Source organism: Geotrypetes seraphini, chromosome 6, assembly GCF_902459505.1.
Source record: "Geotrypetes seraphini chromosome 6, aGeoSer1.1, whole genome shotgun sequence".
NCBI classification, from domain to species: domain Eukaryota; kingdom Metazoa; phylum Chordata; class Amphibia; order Gymnophiona; family Dermophiidae; genus Geotrypetes; species Geotrypetes seraphini.
In genome coordinates, this window is record NC_047089.1 from 180,978,605 (window position 1) to 180,999,502 (window position 20,898).

General features: G+C 41.2%; 1 protein-coding gene across 6 annotated transcripts in view; it reads right to left on the reverse strand.

Annotated features, from left to right (window-relative positions):
* Positions 1-523: 523 nt before the first annotated feature.
* Positions 524-20,898, reverse strand: part of CNNM3 (cyclin and CBS domain divalent metal cation transport mediator 3) — a 143,386-nt gene continuing 123,011 nt past the window's right edge. For 2 of the 6 annotated variants that reach the window (XR_004539802.1, XR_004539800.1), the window contains 2 exons: positions 8,838-8,998; positions 524-7,990 (listed from right to left, as the gene is read on the reverse strand). Coding sequence is in view for 2 of the 6 variants with exons in the window: in XM_033947888.1 (XP_033803779.1) it covers positions 18,737-18,786 (50 nt within the window). In the remaining 4 variants the exon portion in view is untranslated. Of the gene's footprint in view, positions 7,991-8,837; positions 8,999-18,693; positions 18,787-20,898 lie in introns of all 6 variants that reach the window. The other 4 variants (XR_004539801.1, XM_033947886.1, XR_004539799.1 and 1 more) reach the window with 3 other exon arrangements.

The window sequence follows — 20,898 nt, forward strand, 5'->3', positions numbered from 1 at the left end:
TACACTGGGTGTGCCAATCGATCTCAAACATTCATTATTGATTGCCTGAAACCTGAATGGCTGGAGTTCCCTCAGGACAGGTTTGGGAATCACTATCTAGACAACAGGATTGAGCATCCCTGGTGTGTACACTACCATAAGTGTATGCCACCTTAAGGGCTATTTCTTAGAAATCAATATGAGCAGCCATTACAGCACTACTAGGGTGCCATTGCGAGTATAGCAGAGTACTATCAACTTTTGCCAACCCAATCCTGAAGACATATGCAACTGGTCAAGAATATAAAGAATATGCATGAGACAAATCTGCATACACTGGGTCTCTGAGGTATGTAAAGTATATGTATATTCATTACAAAGCTCCTAAAAACCAAACTGACTGTGTGTGCCTCCAGAACTGGGTTAGGAAGCACTAATTTGGAACAGTGTCTATACATTCAGCACAATTTTCCCTTGTGCAAAAATAGTAAGGGGTGAGGGATTCGTACTCAGCTCAAGCATCCAGTAAAGAAGACTTTTAAAATAAGAATGAGAGACTTTTTAATTCTCATCCCAAATGCAAACAATCAAATAACCTATAAAATAAAGCCTCTTACAACTTTAATCTGCAGTAATATTTGTATAATATCCCAAGGCAGAACTGAACTCGATTACTCTTTAAATACATATACATATCAATATCTATCTATATTTATATATATATATTTATAAAAAATACTTACAATGGTGGCTACGAGAAGATTTGTCACTAAGAATATTTACCTGAAATTATACATCATTTCCCCACACAATTTCTCTCTTCCAGGCCAGTCCCTCTTCCCCTTCACCACAAAATTCCCATTCCCACATTTGTTTAAAAAAAAAAAAAAAAAATCTAAAAATACTGTTTGTAGGGAACCAGAAAATGACTTTGCTTTCCATCAGAGGTGACCTGTTTTTGCTACATATATACACAAAACACTTAAGAACATGAAAACTGAAAAGTACTTTGAAATCCTCTGTACTACAAGTTAAAATTGCAAAACAGTCTTCATCAACAGTAATGTGGAAAACAAATTGAACTTATGGGGGGCAGTACCTATGTTCCCTCTAAACTGAGCACATGAGCAATCGCTCATAAGTTCTTGGAGTGTTGCTCACAGATTTTTACATGGTCGCTCACAAAAATACTTGCAATCCAGAAAATTGTTTTTGTTTTTTTTAAGAACGTTGTTCACGAGGAAAAATTTGAAAACAACAAGCGAATCCTTAGAGGAAGCATTGGCTAGGACCTACCCTATCCTTCTTATAAAGCTAGCAGCAGTACATAGATCTCTCTTTAAATACTGCAGCAGCAGAATACTGCATACAACACCCAATTCATCTTCACTTCCCCAGTTCCCACTCTCAAGTAGCAGTTTTCAAGATTTCTATATAGCTGTAATACCTGTGGATAGTCTGTACACACAGACCTTGCAACTAACTTTCTTTTGATAACTAAATAGGAGTCCTCATAGCTGGGCTCACTTTTCTGCAGGCAGTGCTTCCCCAAATATGCCTGTCTCCCTCCACTCTCCCCCATCAAACTAAAGAAAGGTGCCTTTTCCCAGGTAAATGTCTTTGAATACGTCTTCTTTATGTAACTAGACTCAAATTGCTCAGTACTTTTACAGCCAAAACAGGCAGTTGAGAGTAAGGAATCAAACCGAGACCACAATACTTCACATTTCTACCTTTTGCACCCAAATCATTGTAGTTTGTTCATTATTTTTGCTTTGGGAGACATACCTTTTTCAAAGTTCAGACAACAACTTTGTATTGTCACTTCCTTTATCAATGGCAATAGCAGTTTACTAAAGGGCCACCAGTGAAATCACATGTTTGTACATACCTCTTCATGACATTCATTAAAAGGCTGCCACCCTCCTCTTCACAACTACTAACTTCATTACCACTGCTGAAAATCATGCAAGCTAACCTAAAAACAGAGAGGCATATGAAAGGTCTTCCAATAGGATTTGATGGGGGGAAAACACTGAAGTTACCTTTAGTTTTCATTGGAGCACAGAGACAAAGTGGCTATTATTTGTCTTAAAAATGGTCCCCTTCTAATTACAGAATCAATTTTCCATCCAGCTGAATATATTTGGATGCCCTACCACAAGCCCAAGCCAGCACCTGAGTGAAAAATAGCTCTATATGTTGCAATTGGAAGTGAATGTAAGATCATGTTCTTTCTATACCTGAGAACACTATTAGGCAATGGTCCCCAGGACTTGTCCTAATGCATTTTATTCTGCCCCACTTTCATGAACAGATAAAGCACATCTACAGGTGCCGGCATCCTCTGGGCTATGGTACAGACAAAACACATGATGTGTTTCCTCTTAGTGAGTTGAGTAGGAGAGTGCCACCTCAGAAAAGGCCACTAAGAAAAAATACAAAGCAGAGAACATTATGGCTCTCACTACTTTCTTTCACCAGAGAAGATATACTGCTTTGGGATGAACGAGTACTGTACCCCATGGTCAAGATTTTTATAAGTGTTTATTCTGTGTACCGAGAAGAGCTACCAGTTTTGTTTTTTTAAAAACCTGGTAGCTTCCTCCTGCTCCTTTGTATTTCCAAGTCAATCACCACCAAGGCGGGGGCCGGGATAAGTACCATGAACCTTCATTTGCAGCATATTGAAGATTTCCCCTCCCCCCCTGTTATATAATCCTCCCATCTTATTTTAATATAGTCAATGCAGGACTATGCATCAGGACTCCTTCCAGAACCTGCAACCATGGGCCTTAATTCATTCCACTGGGGGTCACCATTGCATAATGATCAAAAACCCTTACTCTAGGGCAGGGGTGTCAAAGTCCCTTCTTGAGGGCCACAATCCAGTTGGGTTTTCAGTATTTCCCCAATGAAAATGCATGAGATCTATTAGCATACAATGAAAGCAGTGCATGCAAATAGATCTCATGCATATTCATTGGGGAAATCCTGAAAACCCGACTGGATTGCTCTAGGGGCTGCAAACACTGCCCTGCAGCATTCACAATCACAGATGACAGAGAGAACAGAAGACCTGAACTACGAAATGAACACTAGTTCTTCTACCAGCAGTGTTATACTCTCACTGACCACAAGGCCAACCCAAGGGCTTCCAGATTTTGCATATCTTCTGATAACACACATTTTTACAAGAGAGCCTTTCATAAACAATTGTTGGCACTTGCATGAAAAATTTTGAGGCAGGAAGGTTAGCCTCTGAACTGAAGTTGATGCAAATTAGAAGGCCAGGTTTGTGACACTTCTCATAGCACATAAGGCACAAAAAGGTAATCAACAGCCTTGTAACTGGACTGCCTTCACAGTCCATACCTCACTTCTGTGTGCAGTGTGCTCTCAGGACAGGGAAGGGGATACCAGACTGTCCCCACTGCTGCAAAGATGAGAAGTAATGGACTATTCTACGCCACTATGAGAAGAGCTATGGACTATTTTCCTTCAACAAGAGATTGTGTCAATACAGCAAAGTATGGGAACAAAACAGCATCAAAATAGAGACATTGTCCCGATACAATGGAAGGGGTTACTCCTTTCCTTACTGTGTTAATTTGAAATATAGAAAATAGACATTCATGTAAGAAAATTGCACAGGAGGTACCTTCTAAGAAGGATCCAGAAACCGAGTGGTGTTCTTTAAAGATAACAAACCCTACAAGGTACATCTTTCATTAGATATAGAGTATTAAGCAGTACTACTGTCTAGAACATTTTCTTCATATTAACAACTGGCTGTCTTATGTTTTACATTCTATTTTTATTGCCAGTATATTTACACTTAAATTTTAAATATATTACTTTCTCCTCTTTGAAACCCTCTTTCTCCACAATTTACAAATCAGGAGGCTCAAGGCAAGGAAAGTGAGGCATAAAACAAGGACTGAATGCCAAGTTCTCCACTGGCAATGGCTAACAGCTGACGAGTATCTCTGGCTTACAAAAGGTAAACTAGCCGTACTAATGATACACCATGAACTCTTGACACTTTCCTTCTCCAAAATTCCCAGCATTTGATACTAGTGGGCTCCCAGGTATCCCCCTGCTCAGGGCACTTCAGGCAGCAAGGCTCATACTATAATAGCCTAGCCAGCAGAAGCAGCTCATCCTAATGGAGCGATCACCATGCTGAAATTTTGTCTACATGAAAAGAGAGAGGAACAGCAGAAATTCAGCAGCTAAGAAATACACAGGAGAAACCATGGTTTCTCCCTCTATTCCATGCATGGCACCCACAAACAACAGTTCAGTCCTACAGTCTTGATACAATGGCCCTGTGGACTGATGGGGGAGGAAAAGTATAGGGTAGAGGAGCTCACTACTGATCTGCTCCAGCATAAGACAACCTCAAACAATGTGCCAACATGATATCTGCCCAAGGTTCTAATTTTCAAGAACTTTAAACTCTTCTTGCCTCGGAAAATAAATTATATTGAAAAAAGCCACCAAATGCTTGTTTTAACAGCGAACATTTAGGGATGTTCATTTAAAACAAGCAAAACACTTTCATAAGGCACTCAACGTATTTGCTTGGCCCTAGCTTATTGAAAATAACATTGTATATGGGAGTATGCACACAACTCAATATTCATGTCCAACTTTCATGCTGGTATTTTGTTGCTCACCAGCTTCATAATTGCCAATGACTACGCTTACTATAAGCTTACTGGCCAGTATCAAATGTGCAAATTATAGATCTAATTAAAAATACCACCTCTTCCCAAAGTATAAAATGGGAGAGCCTGCTGCCCCTCCTTTTAATAAGTGTGAGAAGCACAAAATTATTCAACCATTAAGTAATTCTTTTGATAGCAGGCTCTCTGTAATGTGATTTAATTGGAACTAGAAGACAAAATGTAAATGAAGTTGGTTATAATTTTTTTAAAATTTGGTTCCTGACACTGGCACAATGTAACGAAGAATGTTGTATCTTTATCTGTAATTTCTGTTCTTGAATGCCAGTATAAAATGGAAGTGTAGAAGTTGGGTTCACACAAGTATCTAAGGCAGTACTTCCTAAACCTGTAACCCTACAGGCAGGTGCATTTTCAGGATACCCATTGTATACTACTCTCTCACATGCATATTCATTTGGCATTCCTAAAATCAATTGCTAGTGGGGTCCCCAGAAATGTATTGGAAGCCCCAGTTTCAGGTAACATTATACCTGGTAATAATTAATGTCTCTAACCAACATATTTCATAATCATCAGAAGGAAGCAAAAGGCTGGAGTACTACCATGTAGTAATCAGTGAAAGATATGCTAAAGAATGCTTCCATTCAAGGAAGGCTCTACAGAAAAAAAATCCCAAGAAGGAAGACTTTTGAAAGATAATTTCCCTAGAGAGACAGCAGGAAAAGGCTATTAATACCTTCTGGCTGAGTGTATCTAGACAAAGGCTGGAAGGACAAACATTGCCCACGGAAAAAAAGGGCTTCTCTAGTAACAGCATAGAAGGATTAGCACTGCTTCAATTAAAACTGCCACTTGGTAGGATTTTCTAGTTAATAGTAGGTTTGGATACAGAGCACAAACTCACAATGGTGTTTGTCTCTGGAAATAGCCATTCTTCACAATTTTACATAAGCCTCAAATTTACCATATTTTTATACATATAATGGATGTTCTACCAGTCTACTTTTTTAAGACATACTAAATGCAAAATTAATGTATCTGTTTTCTTTTTAGGTTCCAGCAAGCACTCTAGGGGAAATTCTATAAATGGTACCAAAACTTGGCTGCCAAAAATATTCGTCATTAAGTGCTATTCTATAAAGGGCAAGTACCTTATGTAGAATAGCGCTTAGGTGCGGATCCCACAACTAACTTTTGGGCACTGGACTTATGCCTACTGAAACCAGGTTTAAATGCCAGTGCCCTGGTTAGATGGGCTTAGGCCAAAATTCTGTAATTCCATCAACAACTTTTTGGAACATCTTTGGCTTCACCCCCTTTTCAGACATGCTGTAAAAGTAGGCACCACTGCAATATTGATAGTGACTGATCGTGCTCAATTATTGCTAGTTAAGAGCTCATTGATCAATTAAGTTATGTGCGCAACTTGGGCACATGCCCAAATTTTGGCATGCAACTTTGGGCATCATATATAGAATTCCCCTATTAGTGTACAAAATCAGAAAACAAAACAAACAAAACCCCACAACCCCCAAACAACCTAAACTAAAAAGAAAAAAGCACTAATTTTCAATTAGCATATCTAAGTAAAAATACCCCAGTATAGCACACCCTTGCATATAGTGTACACGGAATGTATGGTTTGTAAAAACATGTATAATGCAGGCGTTATATGCATGAAAATACAGTAGAGACCTTCAGTTTAGAATTTTCTATATAGAAAGTAGTGATGGTGAAAGTTTCTCATTTCTTTAGTGCTGCTAGTGTTCATTTCCCCTGCTGAAGGGAGAACTAAGCACTGTTGTACAACATACACAAACAAAGTACACAAATGTTGTGTATTGCTCTCTCCATTACATGATATTGTGTAAAAATGTAGCCTATTATAAGAAAAGAAAGTAAGTGGTCACACAGGATATCTTCCTGGGCCAGAGAAGAACAGGAAAGAGGTGCTCAGTAGCAGCAACTGAAAGCAAGGCAGGGTACTATTTTGATAATGACTGTGCATTTATGTTCCATGATCCTCCGTCTCTACCATCCCCTCAATATAATAGAGTGCCCTCTGCTGCTGGGTCCATTGCACATTAATGGCAAAACAATTTATTAAAAGATATCCTGAAATTACATAAGTTAAACCAGGTATTAATGATCATATAATTTCATTAAGGACGTGAATGGAATTATAGCCTTTCCTAGTCACAATTTCTTGTCCATTATTCTCCATCTGGCATCCCCTCTCCTTCCTCCATGCACTGTGCTGTTTCTTATAATGTAGCATTCAGTGAAAACAGAGCAAGTTCAGTATTTTAAATCAAAGAACTAGAAAAGGAACCTGCTGGCACAATATAGGTGCCTATTGAGTGGCTCAACTTTCTACTGCTCTATGGAGAATCTCAGCTCAGTTCTGTAGGTCATCTTACATTCTCCAGGAATGCCAGGGCTCAGAATGCTGTGACCCCTGGGGAATGAAGATCCTATCCCTATGAGTAGCAGCTAATGATCATAGTTAGGGCCCATGACTGCAGGATTTCAGAATGAGCCTTGATGTATGGTTGGGGATTTTTAGTGAAATAATCGAGATATGTGAATAGGAAGGGAGACAGAGGAAAAAAAATCTCCATATAATTTTCAATGGCAGCTCATGGAACTATAGCCCAAGAGACTGGTTCCAATTGAATTGAAAGCCCAAAGGAACAGGAAGAAACTACTGGGCCACAAAAAGAAAGATGCTGAGATGCAGGCCTGTAGAGGAAGTGTTATTCATTAGGTTTTTTTTTGTATTTTTCCTGTTTACATGCTGTACAGTGTCTACCACATTACCCACTATTCCTTGCAGCCAAAGAAATGAAAGAACATTGAGGGCTGGAGAGACACTTTAAATAAAAGACCAGCTAAAACGTGGTGATCAAATTAAGGGCCAGAATGGCAATGACTTGTGAACAGTGCAACATCTTGCTCTGTACATCTGTCCCATGAAGCAATGCTGGTTTTTCCAGACCCAGACAGACTACCTGGGAATGGGGCAGCTCCTGTCTGTCCTAAGCTGTGATGCTCTCTTCTCCAATCACAGACAGACTGTACATGTTGCTACTATGCCCCAGAATTCTGGCTGGTAACATCTGTCTGCAGTACTGTCTCTCCCAGACACACTGTACACATAGATATTACAGCCAGGGCTCTGGCTTGTGCATGGAAAAGTTCTTGTCCATCTGTTCTGAGGTATGGTACTGTTTGTCAATTCCAGATACACTGCACAAGGGTGCAGTATTACACAGAAGGGTCCTGGTCTGGGTTCTCCACTTCACCTTTGATTTTTTCTGCAGAAAAAACAAAAACATTATCTGCAAGGAAAATTATCCCAAAATGATATAAAATCCCAGCATTTTCCTTGCAGTGTTTATAACATCTACATACATACCTGCTTAGGCTGAAAGGCAACCAGAGGTCCATCAAATCCAACTACCTTCTAATTTGCCTAACATTTATCACTTGATAGCTCTAGCTACCCTTCCAACCACAAATCTGACAAATGATTCAAGCTCCTGACAGCAGTTTTCCCCGCTGTATTCATAGACATCGATATTTCAAAATGATTGAGGATGCCAATTACACTAGTCACCCCTACCTAGATGCAATGAAGGAGTTTTTTCAATATTGGAGATGTTTGGCACACACTGCAACCACACAGCTGGTTCAAATGAATGATCACATCATGAAAAAAAGAAATCAAGGCATTTGACTGGGGGAAGGGGAGGGGATGATCTATCCAATCATCATCTGAATTACTTTTGCTTATAGGTGGAATTCCCTCTCTCTTCCTAGCTGGACAGGAGTTTGAAGAGCAATGAAATGGATATCAGCATTAGCAATTACAGAACAAGAACAAATATAATAGCACTGCAAGACAGCATCTGGGCTTTAGTTATGGAGAGTGCAAAGGCACAGATGTACTTGTATCTTTAAGAGAGACAGAGATTGAGCTGTGATAAGTGATGGTAATAGTAGCAAAACTGATATTGGTCTCCATTTAGCAAACAGGGAAGGGAGGGGAAGTCAGATGATATTGTGATAAAGAACAAGAGTCCTGCAGCTATCTTTATAACTGATCCTCTTAAGGCTCCTTTATGTCAAAATTACCTTTAAAAAGAGAGATTAGGTTCTTACCTTGATAATATCTTTTCCAGTAGATAGGTATGGTACACTGTTATCCATCTGTGCTCGCAAGCATACTGCAAAAGATGTCAATCACAGCTTTTCAACTCCTCCTCCTTCTCCACCACAGTCTCTGCTGCTCCCTTCAATTCATACCAAAGCTGGCGACAGTCCTATAGAAGAAGACAGGAGGAGGGATACTGAAAACTCCCTGAAAATAGGTCTCTGAACTGTTTAGAGAAAGTTAAAACAATCAGTAAGGAAACAGTGATGTAAAGAACACATTAACAAACCTCTGAGAGGAACAAATAATTCAATAAAATATAAGTCAAGCAAGAAACAAACAAACAGTGTGAACATTTATGGAACTCAACTATCTACTCTTGTAATTCTATATACAGGCTCTTCATAGCTTAATAGTCTGACTGATAGTGAAATCTTAGCTACGGAGACGACCATTAAGCTTAATGATCATTAAGCTTGAGACAAAGCAGACACATCAGATAAATTGCTGGGTGGGAGGGTTCAGCATACCATCCCTATATAATGGAAGAGCTATTATCAAGTGCAATAGGGATGGTATGCTGAACCACAGGGATGTACCTAAGCAGTCCTCAAAATCTAGGGTGGGATAGAGGAGCTTGCTTGTAGTACTGAGGACCCAAAAGTGGCATCCTCCTGTGATATGTCCACCCTGTAGAATTTGGTGAAGGTATGAAAGGATGACCTGGTTGCTGATCTACAAATCTCCTTGGGTGGAATTGTCTGGGCTTCTGCCCAAGAGGAGGCCATTCCAGTGTTGCTTTAGAGGTCGAATCACCCGCCCATTGTCGAATCCAAAGCATATGACGGGCGGAGATAGAATGTGCTGAGACTTTCCCCATGATTGGTTATAATCATAGAGCACATCCACTATGTAGTCTACTCCAGCTAACACAAGCTGTGGCAGGGGCTCAGCCTCTGCCAGGTCCTGATTTCATAGCCTGCAATGACAGGCACATGCCACGAAGGAGGCCGTGGCTGCAGACTTAATCCCTAAGGCTAGAGCCTCAATCTGCCTCCCGAGGACCATATCTACTCTGCAGTCCTGCAGATCTTTTAAAAACTATGCCTCTCTCACTTGGCAGGGAAATGCATTTGGTCACTTGGGCTGAAATTCTTGATCGATGGGATACAGCTTAGTCATGGTTATAGCCATCTTCAGGGGTCTCCTAAGGATCTGTGACTATTTTTTTAAAATTTTAGTATTTATATACCATTTATAACCTAAGTGGTGTACATTCGAGTACTCAAGCATTTTCCCTATCTGTCCTGGCAGGCTCCCACTCCATCTAATGTACCTGGGGCAATGGGAGATTAAGTGACTTGCCTAGGGGTCACAAGGAGCAGCATGGGATTTGAACCCACAACCTCAGGGTGCTAAGGCTGTAGCTCTAACCACTGTGCCACACACTCCCTTAGGATTTACATGTCCAGGTGCCACTGAAAGAATGTGGGTTGAGCCCCGACTCCACTCAGAAGAGAACACCGAGAGGACGGGGTTTGCAGAGGGTCTATCTTCATAGAAACATGATGGCAGATAAAGACCAAATGGCCCATCTAGTCTGCCCATCCCCAGTAACCATTATCTCTTTCTCTCTCTCTCTAAGAGATCCTACGTGACTATCCCAGGCCCTTTTGAATTTAGACACAGTCTCTGTCTCTATCACCTCTTCTGGGAGACTGTTCAATGCATCTATCACCCTTTCTGCAAAAAAGTTTTTCCTTAGATTACTCCGGAGCCTATTGCCTCTTAACTTCATCCTATCTCCCCTCTCCCACATTTCCTCCAAAGTATACAGATTGAGATCTTTAAGTCTGTCCCCATATGCCTTATGATGAAGACCACATACCATTATAGTAGTCTTCCTCTGGACAGACTCCATCCTTTTTATATTTTTTTTGAAGGTGCGGTCTCCAGAATGGTACACATTATTCTAAATGAGGTCTCACCAAGTCTTATACAGGGGCATCAATATCTTTTTTTTCCTACTGACCATACCTCTCCCTATGCAACCTAGCATCCTTCTAGCTTTCACCGTCACCTTTTCAACCTATTTGACCACCTTAAGATCACCACATACAATCACACCCAAGTCCCACTCTTCTGTTGTGCACATAAGTTCTTCACCCCTAAAGTGTACTGTTACCTCTGGTTTTTGAAGCCCAAATGCATGACCCTGCTTTTCTTAGCATTAAATTTTAGCTGCCAAATTACAAACCATTCTTCAAGCTTCACCAGTTCTTTCTTCATGTTATTCACATCATCCTGGGTGTCTACTCTATTCCAGATTTTGGTATCATCCACAAAGAAGCAAATCTTACCCGACAACCTTTCAGCAATATCGTTTATAAAACTGTTAAAAAGAACAGGCCCAAGAACAGAACCTTGAGGCACACCACTGGTAACATCCCTTTCCTCAGAGCGATCTCCATTGATCACTACCCACTGTCGCCTTCCACTCAACCAGTTCTTGACCCAGCCTGTCACTTTGGGACCCATCCTGAGGGAACTCAGTTTATTTATTAGAATTTTTTGTGGAACACTGTCAAAGGCTTTGCTAAAATCCAAAATACACCACATCTAGCGCATACCCTCTATCCAATTCTCTGGTCACCCAGTCAAAGAAATTGATCAGATTTGTCTGACAAGACCTACCTCTAGTGAATCCATGTTGCCTCTGGTCCTGTAATCCACAGGATTCCAGAAACTTGACCATTCTCTGTTTTAAAAGTGTTTCCATTAATTTACTTACCACAGAAGTCAAACTTACTGGCCTGTAATTCCCTACCTCTTCCTTGGTTCCACTTTTGTGGAGAGGGACCACATCCACCCTTCTCCAGTCCTCCGGTACCACTCCAGACTCTAGAGACTCGTTGAAAAGGTCAGTCAGCGGAGCTACCAGAACTTCCCTAAGTTCCTTCAGCACCCTAGAACATAAGAAAAGCCCTCACCGGATCAGACCGAGGTCCATCCAATCCGGTGATCCGCACACGCGGCGGCCCTTTTAGGTACTCCTGATTGGAGACCCAGATATACCATAGCCCTCAATACGATTTGCAAGAAGGTGTGCATCCAACTTGCGCTTGAATCCCAGAACAGTAATCTCAGTCACAACATCCTCCGGGAGAGCATTCCAAATTCCCAGCACGCGCTGTGTAAAAAAGAACTTCCTGACATTCGTCCTGAACCTGCTGCCACTCAGTTTCAGTCTGTGACCTCTTGTCCGTGTCACATCCGAAAAGGTTAGTAATGCTTCTTCTTGGTCGATTTTATCAAATCCCTTTACTATTTTAAAAGTCTCTATTAAATCCCCTCTCAGTCTTCTCTGCTCGAGGGTAAACAATCCCAATTTCCTAAGACGCTCTTTATAGCTCAATTTCTTCAATCCCTTGACAAGTTTCGTAGCTCTCCTCTGTACCCTTTCCAGTAGAATTATATCCTTCTTGAGGTATGGAGACCAGTGTTGGACACAGTATTCCAACTGCGGTCTGACCATTGCTCTATAAAGTGGCATTATTACATCTTCCGATCTACTCGTAATCCCTTTCTTAATCATTCCCAACATCCTGTTTGCTTTCTTCGCCGCCGCCGTGCATTGTGCCGAAGGCTTCAGGGTTCTGTCAATCAGTACCCCCAAATCCCTTTCTTGTTCGCATTTTGCTAATGTCACCCCCAACATCTTATACTCGTACTCTTTGTTTTTCTTTCCTAGATGCATCACCTTGCATTTGTTTATGTTAAAATTCATCTGCCACTTTATTGTCCATGCTTCTAGCTTGATCAGATCCTTCTGGAGTTCCTCGCAGTCCCTTTGAGAGTCAACAGCCCGACATAGTTTTGTATCGTCTGCAAACTTTATTATATTGCAAGTTGTTTCCTCTTCCAGGTCGTTTATAAAAATATTGAACAAGATAGGCCCAAGAACCGAGCCCTGGGGTACTCCGCTATTCACCCTCTCCCAGTCCGAGAATTTCCCATTTATGCTAACCCTCTGTTTTCTGTTCTCCAACCACTTGCCAATCCATCTGTGCACTTCTCCTCCTACTCCATGGCTTAGTAGTTTCTTCATAAGCCTTGCATGTGGAACCTTGTCAAACGCTTTCTGGAAGTCCAAGTAAACTATGTCCACTGAATCTCCACTATCGACTTGTTTGTTCACTTTCTCAAAGAATTGTAGTAAATTTGTCAAACATGACTTCCCTTTCCTGAATCCGTGTTGACTAGCCCTTATTAGGTTGTGATCCTCCAAATGTTGTACAATGTTGTCTTTAATCAGTGTTTCAATTATTTTCCCAGGAACCGAAGTGAGGCTCACAGGTCGATAGTTCCCTGGATCACCTCTTGATTCTTTTTTGAATATTGGGATAACATTTGCTATCCTCCAGTCTTCTGGTATTTGCCCGGTTCTAATTGACATATTAGCCACAGATTGTAACAATTCACCAATTTCGACCTTGAGTTCCTTTAATACTCTTGGGTGAATTCCATCCGGTCCAGGGGATTTGTCGCTTTTCAGTTTGTCAATCTGAAAGTATATCATGTCCAACGCCACATTTACTGTTGTGAGGCTTTCTTCTATGGCTCCGGTGAATATCTTTCCTGTGTCTGGCACTGTTGAAATGTCCTCATTTGTGAAGACAGAGGCAAAGAATGAATTTAACCTATCGGCAACCTGCTTATCCTCCTTAATTGATCCTTTCATTCCTTGATCGTCGAGAGGGCCAACTGCCTCTCTTGCTGGTCTCTTACCTTTTATATATCTAAAAAAGGGCTTGAAGTTTTTGGTTTCCTGTGCTATCTTTTCTTCATAGACTTTCTTGGCATCTCTTACCACTTTATGACACTTTTTCTGATCACTTTTGTGATAGTTCCAGGCCTCTGATGTTTTTTCTCGTTTCCATTTTTTAAACGAATTCCTCTTTTACCTCACTGCATCTTTCACCTCTTTTGATAACCACGCTGGCTCTCCTTTGTTCTTCTTTCGCCTACCTTTAGATATCTTTGGTATGTGAAGATTCTGTGCTTCTGTGATGGTGTTTTTCAGCAGAGACCATGCTTGTTCAACTGTCTGGATTTCTGCTTTGTTCTTCTTGAGCTGTTTTCTAACCATGGATCTCATGCTGTCATAATTGCCTTTTTTGAAGTTAAAGGTCGTGGATTTATTCTTGATTGGTTTCCCCTTTCTGATGCTAATGGTAAAATAGATCATATTGTGATCACTTGTCCCTATCGGGGCCTCGACTTTTACATCAGTTGCTCTTCCCGAAATTCCATTTATGACCAAGTCCAGGACTGCATTTCCTCTTGTCGGTTCTCCTACCATTTGTTCCATGAAACAATCTCCTATCATTTCCAGGAATTTTATCTCCCTGCCGCAGTTTGACGTTCCCAAATTCCAGTTTATCCCCGGAAAGTTGAAGTCTCCCATGATCGTCACATTGCCTGATTTACATCCACGATTAATTTCCTCCATCATTTCTTTGTCTGTTTCCTCCGACTGTCCCAGAGGACGATAAAAGAGGCCAATTTGTGTGTCGGCCTCTTTATGTCCAGGAATCTTTATCCAGAGTGATTCTAGTTTTCCATTTGCTTCTGTCTCTCCTTCTCTAACAGACTCTATTTCCTCTTGGACGTATAGGGCAATCCCTCCCCCTTTCTGCCCTGTCCTATCTCTTCTGTAAAGTTTATATCCTTGTAATGCTGTGTCCCATTCATTTTCTTCATTCCACCATGTTTCTGTTATTCCTATGATATCCGGATGTTGTCTACTTGCTAATTCTTCCAGCTCTCCCATTTTGTTTCCTAAGCTTCTGGCATTCGTGTACATACATTTAAGTTCAGTTCGTGCTAAGTTTCTGGATTTAGTGGTCCACACATCCTTTCTTGTATCCAATTGATCCCTTTCATTACCTCTTGTAGTGTCCTCATATTCATGCCCTATATCTGTATGATTGCTTGGAGTTACCTCCTCAGGATATCCTGATGTCCGGGCCATCGACCGGCTGTCGGCTCTCCCCAGATCTTTAGTTTAAAGCCTTCTCAATGAACTTCCTTATGTTCTCAGCCAAAACTCTCGCTCCTTGTTTGGCTAGGTGAAGTCCGTCCTTTCTATAATACTCGCTCTTTCCCCAGAATGTATTCCAGTTTCGCACGAAGTCAAAACCCTCTTCCTCGCACCAACGCCTCATCCAGGCGTTCACAGCTCTCAGTTCCTCCTGTCTCGTAGCGTCCGCTCTCGGTACCGGGAGGATTTCTGAGAAAGCCACCTTCACCTCTTCGACCTTCAACTGCCTTCCAAGTGAGAGGAGCTGATCCTTTAATTCTTCCCTGTCGTACTTCCGTCTGCAAACATCATTTGTTCCCACATGAATGAGCACTGCAGTTTCCTTTCCCCCTGCTCCATCTATGATCCTGGTGATCCTGCTGGCCACATCCTTGACTCTTGCACCAGGCAGGCAGGTGACTAATCTATCCCTTCTTCCTCCCGCAATGTGGCTGTCCACATTTCTTATTATGGAATCTCCGACTATAATCCCAATCTTCTCTAGTTGGAGGATTCTCGGGGGTCTTAAGTCTGTATCTTCGGCGTAAGTCGTGTTTTCTTTCATCTGTGTTTCGTCCCCAGTTGGTCTATCGTCTCTGCTGATTGGATTGTTGTTTCTCTCTGCATCAATTGTTCCTTCCTCCTTGGATGATCGGTTGCTGATCTCAAGCCCTGGGGTCTCAACAATCTGCTGGTGGGCATCTTCGATGTATCTCTCCAATTCTTCAATCCCTTCAGTAGAGCTGGACTCCACAGTCAACCTCTCCTGCGTGCGATTTTTCTCTTTAATAATGAGAAGTTCTTCTAGTTCCTTCACCGTTCCCTCCAGCAACCAGACTTGCTGTTTCAGGCTTTCCAGCTCCCTGCACCGACTGCAAATGTATGCCATAGTCCCAGAGGGGAGGTATTCATACATACTGCAGCCGGTACAGAAGACTGGAAAGCTCATCTTCTGGATTCCGTGTGCGCTCATAACTCCTTATGACCCAAGGACTTGGGATCAATTAATTTGTTGGCCTTGCTTCCTGGCTCTTTCTTAAGGCGTCTTCGCAAAGGCGCTCTCGCTAAGGCGAGCGCCTTTGCCGCTCGCCTTCGCCGCGCGCCGTTGGCTCTCTCCCTTATAAGGGTGAGCCAAGTCGCGCTGTTGCTGATGCGCGGGGGGTGGGCAGAGCTATCTCTCGCCTACCCCGCGCTGCCTGCGATCTTCCTAGCCTTGCTGGTCTTTAAAGTTTAGAAAATAAGGAATAAAGACTATTTCCTTACAGTGTTTTCTGCTCCGGTGGTTCCTGCCTCCCCCACCGGCTGTTGCCAAGTCTCCGCGGCTCTCCCTTATAAGGGTGAGCCGAGTCGCGCTGTTGCTGACGCGCGGGGGGTGGGCGGAGCTACCTCTCGCCTACAAAAGATTTTTCAATAGAACTCTCTCATACCAAGCGGGCAGATGGACAAACTGCCTGACCACCCTCATCTCATCTGCCCCATCTTACTCATACTTCAGGAAATCTCTCAAATCATTCCTCTATGACAAATTTCTGGAACCTCCCCCATCACCAAATACTTAAATACTACCATCCTACAACAGAAACTAGTTATCTTCCTGACATTCATCACCCTGCATTGGTTTTATATACTGCTTTGTTCTTTATAATGCTTCTCGCACTGCCTCTCCACTATATACATATCTCTGCTGCATATGTACAGTCTCCTGCATGGTAAATCTACACTGTTTTTTGCTGTATAAATACCTTTTCTGAAAATGTACAGTTTGCATTGTATCTTCGCTGTAAATGTACAGTTTCTTACACTGTAAACCGCTCTGAACTATTTGTGGTACTGCGGTATATAAAAATAAAGTTATTATTATTATTATTATTATTACCCCGCGCTGCCATTTGACCTCATCGCTTTGTCCACCTTTATTTTAGCTAGCTCCTCACAAACACAACCCTCTGAAAATCGATCAGGGTCTATTATTCCTCCATCCCTATTCAAGTTTGTCTTCTACGGTCCCGCTCCTGGCACTTCAGCCATGAACACAGAACAGAAATATTTGTTAAGCAAGTTGGACTTTTCTTTATCAGCTTCTACATATTCCTCCCCTTCACTTTTGAATCTCACAATGCCACTTTTGCACTTCTTCTTATCACTAATATATCTAAAAAATGTCTTGTCTCCCCATTTTACTGTGTCAGCTATTTTTTCTTCCATTTGCATCTTTGCTTTCCTGACTACACGATCAGCCTCTCTCAACTTTTCCAGATATTTTTGCCTCTCTTCCTCTTTCTGCAATCTTTTGTAGTTTATGAAAGCTAACCTCTTATTCCTTACCTCAGCTACTACTTTTGAGAACCAAAGTGGCCTTCTTTTCTACTTACTTTCTTGCCTCACAAAAAAGTTTGTCGCCCTTACAATTGCTCCTTTCAGTTTTGCATCACATTTCCACTCCATTCAGACGTTCTCATCCAGACAAAGTTAATTTTTTTTTTTTAAGTCTAGAACCTTTGCTTTGAATGAGTCCTCTCTATACCCATCTTAATATTAAACCGTACCATTTAGTGATCACTGGATGCCAGATGATCACCCACTATAATATCAGAAACACTTTCCCCATTTGTAAGCACTAAGTCCAGTATGACCCCATCCCATGTGGGTTCCATTACCAACTGCTGGAACAGTTCTCCTAGTAGAGAATCCAGAATCTCCCTACTTCGAGAAGACCCCGCAATAGGGACACCCCAATCAACATCCGGCATGTTAAAATCACCGACCCCGCTCAGAAGATGACAGTGTTTGCAGAGGGTCTATCTTTAGCTCTTAAAGGGATTCGGTAATGATCTCTAGCAATGCAGAGGACTTAAAGACTCAGTGAATGGAGGAGTCCTCTCTCTGGTCTATGGCCAAAATCACCTCCTGGTCCTTCATATGAGAGGTTGCAGAAGGAAGACCTTCTTGCAGAAGGGGACAGCAGAGACCGTGAAGGGGGAAGAGTTGAAAAGCAGTGATTAGATGATAACCATTCATTCATTCATCTGTGCTTGTGAGCACAGATGATATTCATTCATTATACCATTCTCCCCAGAGAGCTCAGAACGGCTTACGTGAATTTATTCAGGTACTCAAGCATTATTTTCCCTGTCTGTCCTGGTGGGCTCACAATATATCTAATATACCTGTGGCAATGGGGGGATTAAGTGACTTGCCCAGGGTCACATGGAGAAGCGTGAGTTTGAACCCACAACCTCACGGTGCTGAGCATACCATTCCTATTGCACTGGAAAGAACTGTTCCAATAGCTTTGTAATAGCTCTGTGGTCAGAACAAACTAACTAAGGTATACCAGTGGTAAAACTCTTCAGAAAGAGACAAGGCTGGACAAAAAAATGTGACTGATGAATCCGAGATACCCAATTCTTTCCTCTCTCAAATATGGTCACTACAATGATACAACAGCTTTTAACCACACCTTTCCCATTACTTGATAAAAATGATCCCTGGTTCTCCAAGTATTACTGAAAGCTCTCAGGTTCTGCATACTCAAGTGTTGCCTTTTCATGGAATCTGTATCTGGTTAGTATGAGGTAGGTCCTCCAGTGATCACCCTAATCCTGAAAATGAGGTTTTGACAAGCAACCATCCGGTTAACAGTTATCCAGCAAGTTATGCTTCAGTGTCTGCTAATCTTTGCTAGTAACATGCTTGCGAGAAGGCCATTTGATTAATATGATGTACTGTAAAACAAAATTGTAAATGAAAAAAAACAAAGCCACAAACTACAAAGTATTTACCTCATGCACTTTATAAAAGAGTGGGACTGTACACGTGCAGCTATTAGCTGTAGTTTTCAATTGTGCTGGAGACTGAAAAGTCTACTGGAAAGGCTGGAAAAAAGAGGAGAGGAGAGAAGATAGCAAGACAACAACCAAAGCTTAGATCCAACTACACACAAAGAAAAGAAAAAGAGGAAGAAAGGAAAAACTAATTCATGCTGCTGATTCTAACAAAGAAAATATGCTAAAATCCCTGCCAAACTCCCATATTTTTTTTATTAGATCCTATAGTTTTTCTAGGTTTCAATTAATCTCATATTCTCTAGTAAATGGCCTAGTAGAAGGGGGAATGTGGACCCTCTCTCATCAATCCCAAGCAGATGTGTTACATACATCTGATGAGGGCTTAGAGCAGGGAAGAACAACCTCAGTCTGAGGGTTGCAACCCAGTTGGGTTTTCAGGATTTCACCAATAAATATGCATGAGATCTATTTGTATGTCAGAGCCAGAGCATGCAAATAGATTTCAATACATATTGACTGGGGAAATCCTGAAAACCTGATAGGCTGTGGCCCTCAAGGATTGAGGTTACTCACCCTTGGCTTAGATCCACTCTTACTGTTTGACCATATAAAACAACAATTCTGAAATGGCAAATTGTCCATCAGTTTTGTAATATGACTGAATGTTCCCATCTACTTTACAAATGTTAATGAGAAATGCAAAGCATTACTGTTATTGTTATAATCTGAGCTATATGTAGTCTTGTTTTAACATTATGTATGTTCTTGTGTAAACCACTTAAACTTAAGCAGTCTATAGATTTTTTTAAATAAATAAATAAAATATACGGAAGGTTTTTCCCCAGTGCTACCCAAAAGCCTTTATTTTACCTCTACAAAAGCAGCAAGGGGGAAAAGAACATAGAAACATAGTTCATGGAATTCTTTCCAACTTATGTGTGTGATGTTGGGTATTTATATCTTTTGTCCATGTGTCTCTTACCTAGAAAGGAAAGAAGATGCCCAAATATTCTGACTTAGAAAGAATAATAAAATGAAACCATGTAATAATATATCAAACTATTAGATGTCAGATTTCAAAGAATAGAGTTTAGTTTAATCATAGGGTGCTATTATCCAAAGGCAACAAGTACTGCTGTGCTTTTTCACCACTAACTGGCAGCCATAGCAGCCGGTAGCAAACCACATAGTTCAGTCACTAGTTTTGCAGTAGAATTAGAACACATAAGGTGAAATTATGCCTTATCTGATAATTTTCCTTCCTTTAGTAACAGCAGATGACTCCAGACTTGTGGGTTATGCTCATCTACCAGCAGGTGGAGATAGAGAGCACTAGAATGAACTCTCTTACAGGATGGTATGCTCCTTGGTTAGCCAGTATTTCTTATAACAAAGCAGAAGGAACAACGAACTGAGACATCCTTCTTAAATTAACTAGAAACTGTCAATGGAACAAACCCTAAACAGATAAATAGATTGAAACAGCATAGCAACCTCCTCAAAAAGTGGGACCCTGGATTCATCTGCTGTGACTAAAAGGAAAGAAAAATATCAGGTAAGACATCATTTTTCCTTCCTTCCTTATAACCAGCAACAGACAAATCCAGAGACTTGTTGAATGTCAAAAAGCAGTTCTTATAGGGCGAGAGCCAGAAATGGCTGCAAAAAGAATTGAAGCCTTAAATGAAGCATCAGACCCAGCTGAAATGACCAAGAGAGAATATCTGGAAAAGATATGCAAGGAGGACCACACAGCCGCACTAAAGTTCACTTCTAGAGAATAAACTTGGAACTCTGTCCAAGTGGACTGAGCTTGAGTAGAGTGTGCCTTGAACGAAAAAGGAAGAAATTTACCTACAAGGATATCAGTGAACGCGGTAGCCTTCCAAATCATTTAGAAACAGTGTTGCCATTACAGGGTCCTCCTAAATGAATGAAAATGTGATCCAAATGTTGGAAACTGTTAGTGGCCTAAAGGTACTGGAGAAGAACTCAGGAACATCCAAATAGCATCATACAGGAAACTCCCTGGGATAATCTTTCTCCTGAAATGATGGAAGAAACAGAGGTTGATTCAAATGAATGAAAGAGACTACCTTCAAGGAGGAATAATGGAACTGTATGCACAGTCACTCTGGCCTTTGAAAAATGAAGGAAAAGATTCCAACAAAACAAAGCCTGAAGTTCTGAAATGTGATG